Source organism: Myodes glareolus, chromosome 14, assembly GCF_982192425.1.
Source record: "Myodes glareolus chromosome 14, mMyoGla1.1, whole genome shotgun sequence".
Lineage (NCBI taxonomy): Eukaryota > Metazoa > Chordata > Mammalia > Rodentia > Cricetidae > Myodes > Myodes glareolus.
The window spans coordinates 66,963,313-66,979,194 of record NC_142039.1 but is presented as its reverse complement, the minus strand read 5'-3'; the positions used below and the strand labels follow the sequence as shown (position 1 = coordinate 66,979,194).

Below are 15,882 nucleotides of genomic sequence, written 5' to 3'. Positions count from 1 at the left end.
GGCTTGCTGGCCAGTTAATCTAACCAGGCGGGCAGCTTCTGGTTCAGTGAGGGGCTCCGTCTCAGAACATAAGGGGCAGAGTAGCAGAGCAAGACACCCAACCTCAACCTCTGGCCTCTACGCCTGCGTGCACAACAACACACATGTGCACACACATGCATCCACCACAGACACACATGCTCATCACCACCACTGCCAACAACAGTAAAACAGTATCTACCCAGACTGGCATCAGTAGCATCCAGTACAAGAAAGCTTCATTCAAACATCATCTACGAGATGGGGCTGGATATAGTGACTGGGTTTCTAAACGTCTTTTTTTCCTGAAATGATGGGAGACCAGGTACCAAGGGAGAAGCCAGACCGTCCCCTTATATCCCCGAATGTCTATTGTGAAACAGTAACAGTCTGCCACACAGACCCCAAGAATGGGTTTTATATGAAGTCTCTTATTTATTATTAATAAACATAAACTGAAAGTAGTAAAGGTTGCTCACAGCCCCAGGTGAGCCCCAAGTTCTCTGGTGTCAGGTCACTTGTTTCTGACTGGCAGGGTGAGGGCTTGGGCAGACTCAGTGTTTGAATGCTGGTGGCCGACTGGCGAAAGCAGTGTGCACCTGCATCCCAGGTGAGCAGCGGATCAGCTTTGGGTATATCAAGTGAACACAGCTGGGTTTTAGTGTATTTTCTATTTCAATCGCTACAAATGTTGCTGCCTCCCGGTGGGGGTGGTGGGCGTGGCTCCCTCCCGGACTGCTGAATGAAAACAAACTTAGGCGGACATCACAAGTCAGGGTCGTGGGAAATGTTATTAATATGAGTGACCCAGGTGCATGGCCTCAAAGTATTCCACTTATGAAAGAGCACGTCCTCAAGCCCTTTTGTGTCTACCTCACCCCCCCCCCAGGTCTGTTTTCGTTTGCTTGTTTGTTTGTTTGTTTCTTGTTTTGTTTTGCTTGTTTGTTTCCTTAACCCAGACCCTTCACACTTTACCAAGATGCCTTGGATTTTGTCAACACAGTGTGACAAGAGAATAAGTTATTTTTTTCAGTGATGTAGAGAAGAGAGCAGAGCAACGCCCCAGCAGAGCATCTTCTCGGCAGTAGCTATAGCCACTGGGAGGAAACTCTCTGGTCAGTCAGCCCATGGTTACCTAGGATCCACGAAAAAGTTCCTAAGCAAGAGCAAATGCCATCAGGTAACCATCCAGAGTAAAATCAGCTTTCGAAAGGTCCCTGGTATGTATCGGCAGGGTTTGTAAGGCAATGGTCTCTGAGGCTAATCAACTCACAGGGAGCTCTGACATGAGGGTCCCCCAAGTGAGAATCCTTTTGAAGGCTTCTCTGGGAGCATGGGTGCTGGTTAGACCCCCAATGCTTTTCATCTGTATGTCCTGTGGCTGGGGCCCTTGGAGAGGTCAGTTCAGAGGTACCTTCTGAGTACTTCCTTTCCAAGGAGGGCAAAGGAATGCAGGGCCAGGTGATGGGAGCATCCCCAGTACAGGAACACGAGGGTTCTCTGAAGAAAGCACAAACAGCTACAGCACACCTCCCAGCCTGGCAGAGTCCTCTCACAGAATGGTCCTGTTCAGGGCATGCGTGGCGGGAGTTGAGAAGCTTTGCTGACAGTTCCGGCTCCTTGCCATTGACAGCAAAGGGGATGTTTGCATTCAGCTTTTCTATGTAGAGTCAAACAGCATCTCACCGCTGAAGGGCTGGCTTGCAAACCATACTGCTGGAAACTCCCTACACACAGAAAATTGACTCCAGTCCCTTGAAAAGGTGACCCACGGTGGAGAGCGCATTGCCTCTCCTTATGGGCTCACTCTTTAGTGGTCTACCATGGTTCTGAAAGATTCTGGCTGGCTAGTCAGTGGTTTTCAGAAATACCCAAATTATCACATAATTTGGCTTTCACACATACTTAAGCTTATGCATGGGACTCAAGAGAGAGGGACCCACATATCTGGGCATCTCTTGGGTGAGGCTTCTGAGAATACAGAGCTTTGGTAACGTTTTACTGCTATGCGCAAGAGTACCAGCGCAAGAGGACTGGACGGGGCACGTCTCCTTTGCACTTGGTGGTGACCTTGAACCTGGTACAGCAGTGGGGGCGGGTTTGGAGAGGCAGTTACATAATGCGTGGAGGACTGATACTTCCTGCGGGTTCCACCTGGGAAAGCCTGGTGTGCCCATCCTACGCCACACAGGAACGGACAAACACATACATGAGCACCCATTCTATGAAAGAAATAAATGTAGTGTGAAAAAAATGAAACATCATCCCAAGGTGCACTGTGCACAACACATCCCCACCTGCCCTCTCCCTGGACCGGGGAAAGCGGCATCCAGAGGCAGTGAATGATGTCAGCATCTTGGTACATTCAGAAGGATGGTGCCGGCAACAGATAAGGTACATCCATTTCAAGGCTGAAATGTTGATGATTCCTTGGGTCCCCTCCTCAGGAGGTACCCACACTGTGCCCACACCAAGCAGACCTCCAATGTCAAGGTCTCTAAGAGCCCACGTGGGTAATGCATGCAATAAATAAGTGTGGCTGCAGAGCTGGCCCTCTGGAGATTGTCACTTGCAGAGGACCCCGTTTTGAAGTGGTCTGTTTCTGTCAGCGATACAAGAAGAGGTGGCGACGTGGGGCAGGTCTTCCTTGACCTTGGGAGAATGGCTACTGTTGTTACTGGAGCTTGATTTACTTCTGCTTGGGTCAAGAGCAGGCTGCATGGGTGAGGCCTGGGTCCCCTTGCCCTTGACTAGACAGCCACACACCAGCCTGAAGAAGGCACGCCGCATCTCTTTGCTGGCCAGAGTGTAGATGACAGGGTTCATGGCAGAGTTGAGGACAGCCAGCATGATGAACCACTGACTCTTGAACAGGATGGAACACTCCTTCACCTTGCAGGCCACGTCAATGAGGAAGAGGATGAAAAGGGGGGACCAGCAGGCGATGAACACACTCACCACTATCACTACAGTCCGGAGCAGGGCCATGGATCTCTCAGAGTTGTGGTTGGCCACCCTTCGGCTGCTGGACTTGACCAGGAAGTAGATGCGCGCGTACAGGATGACGATGGTCACCAGGATGGCTGTGAAGATGCTGATGAGGAAGGCAATGTACTTCTTGGAGTAGAGGGGCAAGATGGTAGAGCAATCAGCAAAGTTCTCCAGGCAGTTCCAGCCCAGGATGGGCAGGGCGCCCAGCGAGAAGGCAATCAGCCAGCACATCCCAATCAGAAGGAACACACGGTGCTTCTTGTTGGCGTCATAGGGCCTCATCTTGATCATGGTCAGGTGCCGCTCAATGGCAATGGCTAATAAACTGCAGGTGGACGCGCCGAGGGCTACAAACATACTGCCCTCCCTGAGGAACCACACTGTCGGAGACAGGCTGAACGTCTTCCTACCGGACATCAGAATGTTGACTTTGTAGGCGATGCCGGCCAGCAGGTCGCAGAGAGCCAAGTTGCCAATGAAAAAGTACATGCGGTTGTGAAATTTATTGTTTTTCCAGATGGCAATCAAAACCATCAGGTTCTCCAGGACGATGAAACTACAGGTGACCAAGAAGAGGATGGTAGTGGTGTGAGTACCACCGTCAGGGGGGTCCTGCCTGCCTTCCAGCTTTCCCACGTAATCGTAATGTTTCCGGAGAGTATCATTCCCTAAAATGGGCTGATGGCCCTGCGCATGCGTTGCCATGACTTCCTCTAGACAGATGGTTATTTCAACAGTCCACGAGAGGGCGCTCCAGGAACGTTTATTTCAGGAAACAATTGGGACCGTGGTGGCGGATTCCGGAAGGGCTGCAGACCTGGATCCATCAAGAGTATAGAAAATAGACTCTGTAAGGGGATGAAAGTAGAGGAAACCTTAGATCATGTGATCGCCATTAATTGACACTCCGTGTGGAAAACGCAAAACGCATGGGAAGGATGTGCCAAGAGGACTGGGAACACAGGCCAGGTTTCCAAGCTAGAGATCAGGGAAAGCTGTTAGGGGGCGGTGGCTGTCAGAAGAAACCTTGATGTGATGTGCCAGTCTGAGAATCAGGAAAGCAAGGCGGAAGATGTGAGCAAGCTTCCACCTGGAAACCTCCAGGCACCAGGAAATACTGAGTGAGTTCTCACCCGCCGTGTGGGAACTGGTAAACCACTACTCCCAGCTGCAGAGGAATCAGATTTTTCTCAGGATGAGAAAAAGAGAGAGAGAGGAAGGACAGAGGGGAGGCTGAGAAGTAGGAAAGGAGGGGTAGAGAAAAACAGGACACAGTAGGGGGAATGGTGTCCGGGGTTCTGAGTCCTCCCTGAGGGGTTTTGGAGTGACACCATGGGAAGCACCCCTTATTTCTTGGATTAGTTCCCTTGAGGTCTGTAAGGGCCTTTGGCCCACCTGGCAGAGAGCCTTAAGGCCTGACCACACAGACAGGGCAGGAAGAGCAGGCTGAGGCTGAGCAAGAACCCTGAGGCCACTGCACTGAGCAGAACCCCGAGAGGAAGGACTGCAAACTGTCCTGGAAGCAGCTGCCACTGAGGTTAAAGGAAGAAGGGGAGAGGGAGGGAAATTACATGAACTTTGAGTGTGGCTTGAAAGGCAGAGGTCTGGGCTGGGTGTATTAATTAGCGTCTTTAGAAGGCCTGTGGATAGAAAGAACACACAGAGAATTATTGTAAAGGCCTTGACTGCAAGCACCAGGCCCTGAAGAAATTGTGTGTGTGTGTGTGTGTGTGTGTGTGTGTGTGTGTGTGTGTGTGTTGCAAATGCATGCATATGTGCGCTCATGCATGTGTGTGTCACTGAACCTGGAGCTCACCCATGCAGCCATGTTGGCTGACCACTGAGCTCCAGGGATCCTTCTTTCCATCTGGGTGCTGGGGGCCTGACCTCAAGTTCTTATTCATGTTCACACAGCAAGCTCTTTCCTAACAGACACCTCTTAGTCCTGTCCACCGGCCCCCGGAAGCATTAACCCGACTCGTGACACATCTCCATTCTACTCCGCGGTTCTGAGGCTCAGCAGATCAGCTGTGAAGGCTTGATTCCCACAGATTTACTCTTCATTTTTATTTGTAGTTGACACACATCATTGTATGTCTTTGTGGGTGCAGTGTGGCGATGTGTGTATACCATGGGGCACGGTCAAAGCAGAGCCGGTAGCATTCTCCCCTCCTTAAACATTTGTGAGTTTGAGACTCCTGTCTTTGAATTCTTTATTGTTCTGAACCCGAGCCAGCTCACTCTGCTGCGGAACTCTAGGACGGATTCCTCTGCCCAGCTGTGTGTAGCCTCTTTCTGTTCCTCCCAACCCCCTTTCTAGACTCACTCAGTTTAAATTAATATTGCCAGATTCTTAAATATCTAATGAGGTCCAGGTGGGGTGAATTGAGCACAGTCCCTTTTTGCGTACACAGTGAGGGTTCATTCACAGCATTTAAGCTCCAGCCCTAAATGTGGCTCCGAGGCACAAAGACCAACATGACAGGTCCTCGCCCACCACCAGAAGTTTCTTCCACAGGTCTGCGGGGACTTTAATCCCTGGAGGGTACCAGTGGTTCCTCCATGGGTGGTGCTGGGGGGCTGAGAGGAAAAGGTAACTCCAGAGGGGCTCTGCACCCTGTGACCCCTCTATCAGCAGCAGGGACCGCACAAGCCTTTCCTTTCTCTGTAACTCGGGAGGCCTTAGCGTTGGTGACATTGGGACGAGGAGGCCCATGGCTTCTCGGCAGGGACGTCTTCTAGCTTCCTGGCCCTCAGAGACACGTGTTATCCTGGAATCCCCAGGAACTGTCTGAGTTCGTGTCTACATTCTACCCCGAATGGCTCTTGGCCTAGTCCAGCTGAGAGCTGCCTGGGATAGCAGGGGGCATGGGTCAAGCTTTAGGCAGTCTTCGTTCAAACTCAAAGAGCAGCTCTGAGGACGAGATGCAGTGACACAGAGAGGGCTCATCTGTCAGGGCCCCTGTCATCCATTGAGTCCCCCTCTCACCCAGCCAGGTTCCCCACTGGGCCTTGAAATGTCTCCCTGAGGCAGGTCGGGCAGTTCTGCCAGTCCCTTTCTATTCTTAGCCATGCTGCTGCTGCTGCTGCTGCTGCTGCTGCTGCTGCTGCTGGTGGTTGTGGTGGTGGTGGTGGTGGTGGTGGTGGTGGTTCTTATGGTGGTGATACTGCTGCTGCTGATGGTGGTGGTAATGGTGATGATTCTCCTCCTCCTTTTATGACAGTGGGTATCATATAACCTAGCCTGACCTAGAAGTTGCTATGGTGACCTTGAACTTCTGGAACCCCCCACCCCTGCCTCTGCCTTCCAAGTGCTGAGATTACCATACTCAGTTTTATGCAGTGCTGGGGTTTGAACTCAGAGCCTCTTGACTGCTAAGTGAACGCTCACCCCAACCCACCCCTCCAGAGTTTTATTTAAGCCTTGTCTGTCTGTCTGCCTGTCACATCCTACTCATCTTTTGGCATCTTTGAGGGTCTGGGAAGCCCCTTTACACCAGGCTGCTATCACTTTAAGAAAAATCTTGCAAGCTCTCACTTGAAGACGAGAAATTTTAAGCAGCCGCAGTTTTCTGAGATGCGGCAGCATACCCGACAAAAGCCACTTCTGAAAAGAAGGGTTTATCTGGCTCACAGTTCAAGGGTGTGGTCCACTGTGGTGGAGCAGGGCTGGCAGTCACATTGCATCTACAGTCAGGAAGCAGAGAGAGGGGAATGCTGGTGTTTAACTGGCTTTCTTATTCATTCCGGGACCCCATCCTATGGAATGGGGCTGCCCGCACAGTTCAATTAACTTGAACTAGAAAGTAGACTGGCCCACAAGTTTGTCACCATGCTGATTCTAAATGCCATTGAGCTGATAGTCAAGATTAGACACAAGAGGCAGGAAGTGGCGTCATCATGACCAGTGTCCAACCACATGTCCTGTGGGGGCTGACCCCTGTCACAGCGGCTGTCACAGTTCCTCCAGATGCGGGAGGAACTATCCCACACTATACTCTGTCCCCATCATGTGACTAGCTGTGTGTGCCGTGAGCAATGCCACAACGCCCAGGTTTGTCTCAAAATGTCCCTGGGCTCTCTGCTCTGCCATCAGGGGTTTCTGTCCCAGGAATGGACCATAGCACAGGTGGGAACTGATATTCAGCTCCAGGTTTCTCGTTCTCTGGAGAAGATGAGTAAACTTAGGTTAACTTTTGTGTATACATGAGTACACCATGTGTGGGAGCCAGGGGTCAATCTCGGGTGTTGTCCTCGGAGGCTGACTACCTTGGGTGTTTGTTTGTTTTGAGACAAGGTCTCTCACTGGCCTGGACCTGCTTAGTAGGCTTGACTGACTGGTCAGAAAGCCCAGGATTCCTCTGGTCTCTGTCTCTCTAGCACTGAGATTACAAACCTGTGCCACCACGCCCATCTTTTTCACGGGCAGTCTGGGAATTGAACTCAGGTCCTCACGCATGAGAGGCAAACACTTTACCGACTGAGCCATCTCCCCAGCCCTCGGGATGTCTCCCGTGTCTCGCTTTCCCAACCTCCCACAGCACTTGACACACCTCATCGCTCCCTGGAAAGTCTGGGCTTTTGCCTCAAGTGTGAGCAGAGGGGAAAAGAGCCCCTTTAAGTCACCCCGATCTGGGCTCCCTCTCAGAGAAACAGAAGGCAAAGAAACACAGGGATCTCTCTCAGCAAGTGCACAGAGAAGGTTGAGCAGGGTGAAAGAAAAACAGGGGAGCAGTGAAAGCAAACACCTAGCAATTAAATAACCGCAGTAAAAACGAGAGCAGACGTGCCAGGACTTGTGAAGGCCAAAGGCCTGCAGGCTAGCCCGCTTTGCCACTAAAGCCTGGACAACGTTTCCCTTAATTAAAATGCATCTCTCAAGCAACTGAGGTTTTACAGAGCATCTTTCGTTAAATATGATTCTCTGCATTTGCAATTTGAAGCTATCTGCTTCTTTGGGACCTAAACATATATTTTCTCTGGTTTATCAATCTCACAAGGCTTGCCACATCCTGGGAGCTAAGTCTTGAACTAAATATCAGATGGACACATCTAGATATCACTGTGCCTGGGCCCAAGTAGGTCCCAGGAGCTCTTCCTTCTGTTCCCAAGGGCTGCCACCCACAGATCTCCACTTTGCTAAAAGAAGGTCTGAGCCTTGGGTACCAGTGAGCTCTTCTTAGGACTAGGCATGATGTCTCAGTACAGTTGCCAAGTCATCAGAGGAAGGCACCAGGAAGCCACACTCAGACAACCAAAACACCCTGAGACCACACTCATAGCAGCAGTAGGCCACCAGGGGTCTCTACTGGTCACCACTGTCACTGCGTGACCACTGTCTGGGTTTCCCACCCCATTTACCCTGTTTCTCCCAGTATATAAATGAACACATGGGATACCTCATATCTGGTATCTTTCCCTCCCCTGGATGCTCATGTGAACCACACCTGTGGATGGAGCCAAACCCTTCTTGCTCTCAGTCTGCACATCACCCTCTATAGGGTCTGACTTATAGACAATGGCAATTTCTCCCGCAGCCAAGTGCTGTTTCTTACACATTCTTTTGGTGAACAGGTGCCTCCATCTCTGCTGGCCACCCTTGGTTTCTAAGGGGCCCTCTGGCATAAAGGGTGGGCTGAAACCATGACTAGGAAGTGATGGTCTCTCTGGCAAGTAGCTGTCTAGTTCGGCCTGTGAAATGGGCCAAGGTGCCCCCGTGGCAGGCCAGGAGGATGTGTCAGACAGTCTTGCACTGTACTTTGGAGAAGCAAAGGCACCGGGAACTGGACTGCTGATTCGTTTCTCCTGGAACAAAGGGAAGCTCCTGGCTGGGGAGATGGCTCAGAGGGTAAGGCACCTTCACTCTCTGTGAGAGTTGAGAACCTGGGTTTGAGTCCCCAGGTGGCTTGTAAAGCCAGGCATGATGGTGGTGCACTTCTGAAATCTCAACACTCCCACACTAGCTGGGAGACAGAATATACCAGATTTGCCAGCACATGGGCTAGCCTGGGACACATAGGCGTGAACAACAAAGAAGACTCTCTCCCAAACAAGATAAGAGGCAAGGACTGACAACTGCAATTGTCCTCTAACCTCTACACACATGCCGGCATACATTAGCGTGCACATGTGCACACGCGCGTGCATGCGTGCACGTACACACACACACACACACACACACACTTCACACAGAATTTTTTTTTTAAAGAAATCCACTATTAGCTGGGTGGTAGAGGTATACGCCTTTAATCCCACACTCAGGAGGCAGAGGCTGAGGGATCTCTTGGGAGTTCAAGGCCAGCCTGATCTACAGAGTGAGTTCCAGTACAGGCTCCAAAGCTACTCAGAGAAACCCTGTCTTGAAAAACAAAGCAAAACAAAACAAAACAAAGAAGAAGAAGAAGAAGACGAAGACGAAGACGAAGACGAAGACGAAGACGAAGACGAAGAAGAAGAAGAAGAGAATAAAGAAATCTGATGTTGAGATTGTGGCCATACACAAACTAGTTTGTATGTCTTCTAAACTGTTAGCATGTTCCATGGATGGGGAAGTCCCACCGAGCCCTAGGTAGAGGAACTCCTTCAGCAGATCCCCCTGCAGCCTGGTGCCTGTGTTCCTCAGCACACTCCCAAGGTGTGCACTAGCAAGCGCCCTGACCCCTGCAGACTCCTGGCCCCCTCTGATCAGATGGGGGAATGAACTGGAGCCCTCAGTCACTCTGTGGGGTGACTCTGTGGGGACCACTGTTCACATTTGAGCTGTCCTTGCACCTGTCACCTGAACCTTCTCACTTTGGCCTCGTGATGCTGGGGTCACACAGTTTTCCTTGAAGCACTCTTAACACCAACATATTTTCTTTTTGCCAAGAAGGAAGGAGACGCCTTGACCAAATGGCTCCATGGTGGGTGACCCCACACAAGACCCCACCAATAGTAGGCATGCCTACCCGCCCCCAATCCAAAAGCAGTATTCCCTGGGGGAAGCGAGCCTGGGAGAGGGGTCCGATGGATTCCAGATGTGCCTTCTACTCCAGCGACTCACTTTCTCCATATGTCAGTTATAAAGTAAACAAACTATAAAAAGAAGGAAAAGGAGGGGGAAATATATCTGCTGTCTAGTGTTTTCCCCCTCTCCTTCTCCCTCTCCCTCCCTCTCTCCCTTCTCCTCTCTTTTATTCTTTTCTTCCTCCTTCTCAGAGAAAAAGAAATCTCCTTTGGTCAAAGGAAGGACTCCATGTTTGCAAAGACAAGTCCTTCCAGAAACATCAGTGACCTCATCCTCCAAACTGAATTAAAGCATCCAGTATTTGACAGTGAGCAATATTTCTTGGAAAGCTGGAGTTTGCTTCACTTTCTTTTTCATTTAAAAGAACCGAGAATTGAAATAACCAGCGGGCCAGTTTATGGCTCCCAATCCTGGAAAGTTCCTTTGCTAATGAGTCCCCTCACTCTGTTTCTTTTTGTTTGTTTGTTTTTTTGTTTTTGTTTTTGTTTTTTGTTTTTTGTTTTTTTGCCTTGACCTCACTCTGCCTCCAGAGACAGTCAGCCCAGGATAGAATGAAGGCTTCACTCCCACAGCCTCACACTAGGCTCATCAGTGAAGCGCCCTGTGAGTTAAAGGTTACAGATGAAAGCCCAGACGAAGGCTTCCCATGGCTCCCACTGTTCTTCCTGCAAGCACGATACATAGAGTCCCTCTGCCTGCTGGGGCTTTCCAGGGCCCGCTGTCTGCTGTACAAGGCCTTCTTATTAGCAAACAAGATGGCGTTACCGATGCAGATGTGGGCCAAGAGATCCCAGATGTGGAGGTCATGTCCCAAGAACGTTGGGTCCCCTGTGAACGTCCTGAGTCAACAGACTCATCTGTAAGATGGCATCAGATTATGATGCAAAGTCTGTATTTTTTTTTCCTTCATTGCCTGCCTATCAGTCATTTCAAATTTTCCCTACAATGCTTGTTCTCGGCAAGGGCAGGGAATCAACTTACCGCCAAGCTTCCAGGAAATGAATGTAGCTCTATGGAAATAGGTTCCATCAGAAGGTTGAAAGCATGCACAAACATGTGGTCTCCTGCCCAGGAAATCCATCCTGGTCACTCCATGACACGTCTAGTCCCCAAGAGAATGTGTGGTTTCTGAATGGACATGAGGGAAACTGAGGCTGGGAGGGATCATGACTTCTTAGTGGCAGAGCTTAGCAGGCTGGCTGCCAGGGCATCTGTTCCAGCCCATCCCTTCAGGGATAAGCTTTTTATGAGTCAGTCACTTGTCATAGGTCCCTTAACTAGGAGGTGCTAAGAGCCTCTGAAGTGCCTTTGCAGCCCAATTGCTTGAAGCTACTGGAATGCCAGTCTGGGAGCTTTGGTGGAGTGTTTGGATAACTCTAAAGACAAGAGAATGGAAGGCCATCCGAAGCCAAGGGACACTTCTTCCAAGCACTGTGAAAAATCTTTTAGAATACTATGACCTGGACCCAAAGCTGATAGACATGCAGGTGTGGGGGTAGCCATGATGATAAGACTCAGGGACCCCAGCACCATATCCCAGCTAACACAAAGCGCTTGTTTAAGAGTGGCCTTCAGTCTTTGGTAGAAAAGGGGGATTCAACTGCCACAAGGAAACCCCAACATTTTCAAAATTGTGATGCGCTCAGATCTTTATTGTTCTTGCAGCAAAAAGCTATAGGCATCGAAAAAGAGATCTGTGGAACAAAGGGTCATGGTTTCCAGAGAAAGGACCAGTCCCTGATTCATGGGAAGCAGGTCATAGGGCCAGTACAGAAACCTTCACAGGAAACGAGAGTTCCTACATCCAAATATGGTAGAGAACAAGAAGGATCATGTATGAAAAAACTCATAGAGAATAAATGACATTGAGAAGATGCTGAGTGGTTATAATGTCATTCTCCCCATACCGGAGGGGAGTCCCCGAGGGTGGGCTTTGCAGGTGGACTCTTTGGTGTGTCTGGAGGCAGAGTGATGCTGGCTGGATGTGAGCATCTACTGGTCTGCAGACGGGAGGACCCAATGTGGGGTTCTATGGCAACATAGTTCACCTCAGCACTGAGCTCTGCACCCCATAAGATGCTTACAGATCTAGATACCTCTATAGCTCTTCAAACAGCACACACACTCACGCACATACACACACACGCATACTCATGCAGACTCTCACACATATTCCCATACTCACACACACTTGCACACACATACACATGCTCACACTATCTCACACAAATACACATATTCAGACACACTCTCATATACACACATACATACACACACTCACATACACATAAAGCACTACCACTACCACCATCACCTCAGCAAGACAGCCCTGACCATAGCCACACTTGCCAGTCATTTACCTGCAGTATGTAACCCTTGGCTCCACTTTCTAGGAATTAAACCCCGTCTGCCTGGTTTTCACCTATGCAGGAAGGAACTTTGACTAGATAAGTTTTGTGCGTAGAGATATGCAACACCGTAGACTTTAAATCTGACTGCAGATTTTAGAAGGACCAGGAACTCTGGAGGTCTCTGAGCACTGGTTAGGGGCAGGGGTACAGGGTGGAAGAGCCCTCCGCTCAGGGTGATGTTACTGTGATGGTGGAAGCAAAGCATTCACTTTGAACAGCTGACAAGAAGTCCCTCTTACATCAAAGTATAAGGAATATGGCATCAGGAATGGCCAAGGCCAGAGAGACGGGGACACAGAGATCATGCGCAGGCTTAGGGCCAACAGCCACCCTTCCCTCTATTCTATCTCAGTTAAGAACGGCATGCCAGTTCCTCTGGGAAGCTCATTATCTCATTCAGGCACCTTTGTATTCCAGCTCCAGCACTGACAGCCCCAACCGCCTAGTTTGAAAACTGCTTAGAAAACTGGGATTTTGTAGCTAATAAAACTTAAAAGAACGGCACACACACCACACACCGCCCAGAAAAAACTACAGCCGCCCCCATCCCCAGGTTTTCTTCCCATGAGGACTTCTAACTTCTGAATTAGCCACGTAAAGCGAGGGAACTTGGAGAGCCTGCTCTCTACGCTCCGGGTTTACATTTTAAAAGACCTGGTTGTAATTTAAAAGAATCCTATACCCCTCCACCAGCCCTGGGAGGCGGCTAGGTCACCGGAGTGAATGACCTGTAGAAGTGGAGGAGGTGGCCCGATTTGAGGCTTTCGCGAGCCGGGTCACTATCGTGCCTTGACTTAGTTGGAATTTTATCTGAAAAGTGGTATGGGTGGACCCAGAGCCGCTCAGCCCGCAACTAGAATTTGTACAAGCCCCGGCGGGATTCCGTCGCTCACCTCGGTCTGCAAAGCGTTTCTGGACTGGCTGCATCCTGCGGTATCTTAGCTAAGGCTCCAGTCTAGGGTCTCCGAAGGTTGCTCGTGGTCTCAGGTTTCCCTCTGGGTCGTCCGGCCACCTCGCTCAGCACCCGGACCATGTCGCCTTCCCCTAAACTCTCTCACCCAGACTCTGCCCCAGAGGATCCGATGGCAAACTTTTGCAACGGCCCTCCGGGGCGGGGCCCAGAGTCACCCCGCCTCCTGCCGCCCCTAACCCAAGCTTTGGCCAGCTGGTCCCCTGCTACAGCGCGTCCCCAGCCACGTCCCCGCCCCGGGCCACGTCCCCGCCCAGCCTCTCTGCCAGTCTGCCGCACCCGGGCTGTCAGGACCCGAGGCTGGGGCTCTTCACCCCTTAGGACTCCCCGTGCCCCTATTCCTCCACCGACCCCCTCTCCCGCCCCTTCCCACACTCACACACAAAAAACCTGGATCCTGACCCAGGGTCTTCCGTCTATCCTGCAAATTCTCCGTGCTCCAGGACCCAGCAGCTGCAGACACCGAAATGGATGCAGAACTGGGCTTGGGTAGCCTGCCTAGGTGGCCAGCAGGATTTGAGCGGATCTGTATTAATAGTCTGTCTCCCCTCAAGGCGACTAGAGGAATCATTGCCTTGATAGGGACCGGTTCAGTCTGAAATGGACCGTCTACGGACTTGAGCTGGTGAAGCCAAGCTCTTCTGGTCCTCTGGCTCCCCACCCCCACCCCATCCCTCTACCAGCTGCAAGGAAGGGACCCCTGAGTCACTTGCGCGCGTGTCTTGCCCATCTTAGTAGCTCTTATCTCCGTCACACCCCAGCCTACTCCTGTGCTCTGGGCAAGTCTCACCCCGCCATGCCGGAAGAAAGGAGAATCTTTGGAAGGGAACCACCGCTCAGTTGCCAGTTACAAAGGAAACACAAAGGATCTCCAGATCAGCTTAGGGAGGGAAAGAGGAGAGAAAGCAGGGCATGGCTAAATTCCTGAGCAGGCAGGGTCCAGGTCCTTCTCACCTCCTCTCAAGTGCTTTCTTGCCTACAGAAGATGAACTAGGAGCAGGAAACTGCTTACTTGGTATTCAGCTGGCATGGGAAGGCAGAACTTGGCTGGCCTTGGCCTTCTCTGTTGCCTGGTGAGAAACACAAGCCCTCAGGGTCAGAAGCCCTGCCTTGGCTGCACAGTGGCAGTGTGATTCCCCTGAGCTCTGGAAATTCGCTTCGTGTCTCGGAAGCTATTTCTCTCCCTGAATGCAACGGGAATGAGTGTGTCTCGGTGTGTTTGACGCCTACAACATCCCGTTAAAGAAGAGGCTACTGGTGTCGAAGATGCTTCTGTAGCCACTACAGCCACTTCCTGTGGCCACTGTGCCTTGGCCTACCGAAAGGCCCAGTCTCTGACTGTTTCCCGTTGTGTCTCCATCACTGCCGTGGCTGGTAGAGGTGTGGTTTTTACAGCATCTGTATTCCTGATAGGACAGGGTGACCCTCAGTTCCTGTGGCAGTCCCTCCAACGCCAGCCGCAGAAATCAGTCGCCCACAGTCTCAGAGGTACCAGGCTTTCACTGCTAACAACAGGTTTTCCTAAGAGTGATTTCCCCCGCAGCATCCCCGAGGCGTCCCAGAAATCTGTACTTCAGTGAAGCGTCTTTTCTCCAGAGATTCCCAGCCAGAAGCAACTGCCTTTCCAGTCCAGGCCTGATGGAATGCCCACTCTGTCTACTGTGCTAAAGACCTTACCACTTCTGTTCTTCTGTATCAGGACTTTAAAGTTCAGACACTCAGTTCTCATAATGGGTCTCCAGGTTCATAGATCCCACTACAGACAGACTTCTCTGACTGAGTCTCCTGAGAGAAGAAGCCCTCCTGTCAAGTTTATAGACTGAAAGTCTTCCCTATTTATTGCTGACTGATGAGAGAAAGCCAGTTCACAAGCTCAGCAGAAATGGGGGAGTTAGGGAATTCTTGTTCTGCGACCATCCTGAAAAGATAGAGTTGGATAAGAGAGACTTTTAGGTGAAAGTGTGTGGGACAGTGTGCTGATCACACAGCACTGGCTGGAAACGAAGCAGTGTTTTCTGTGGAGACGTCAGATCATTCTGTGGCCTCTAGACTGAGCCTTGGGGTACCTCGACACTTTCTGAGCGTCATTCTCCAGGCTTTTGTGAGGGTGTTTGGGTGAGAAGAACACCTGGCTGTCACAGCAGAGGGCTGGTCGGTGTGGGGTGAGCTTTGCCCAATCCCTCTGACATGGCTAGACCGTTCCGAAGACAAAGGCCAATCTGAAGACAAAGCTAAACAGCAGCCCCCGCTGATGGCCTTTGGCTTGTCCACAGCAGTGCACATGGATTCAGGCTTGAGTTGGCACATGAGCTGCACAGAGTTTGCATTTGTTACTTTCGTGAATGAGTCAGTCTCTCCTGGCAGGTGTGTTGGTGTTACATGTGTGTGCATTCATGTATATATTCCACTGGATTGTTTTTCTGAAGAACACTGATTGCTGGAATCATGGTCCCAGAGGGGGGAATAAAAAAAGATGAATTCTTTAC

General features: G+C 50.7%; 1 protein-coding gene across 2 annotated transcripts; it reads right to left on the bottom strand.

The window, feature by feature from the left end:
• Positions 1-429: 429 nt before the first annotated feature.
• Positions 430-13,986, bottom strand: S1pr3 (sphingosine-1-phosphate receptor 3). Of its 2 annotated transcripts, XM_085699512.2 has the most exons (3): positions 13,776-13,986; positions 13,320-13,491; positions 430-3,857 (listed from the first exon to the last, which is right to left on the bottom strand). In XM_085699512.2, exon 3 carries the CDS (start codon positions 3,712-3,714, stop codon positions 2,584-2,586), a length of 1,131 nt encoding a protein of 376 aa, XP_085555638.1. In that variant the 5' UTR covers positions 3,715-3,857; positions 13,320-13,491; positions 13,776-13,986; the 3' UTR covers positions 430-2,583. The 2 variants fall into 2 exon arrangements, with proteins under 2 accessions (XP_085555638.1, XP_048303856.2); XM_048447899.3 differs by lacking the exon at positions 13,776-13,986 and having other exon boundaries at positions 430-3,826; positions 13,320-13,597.
• Between the last annotated feature and the right edge of the window lie 1,896 nt (positions 13,987-15,882).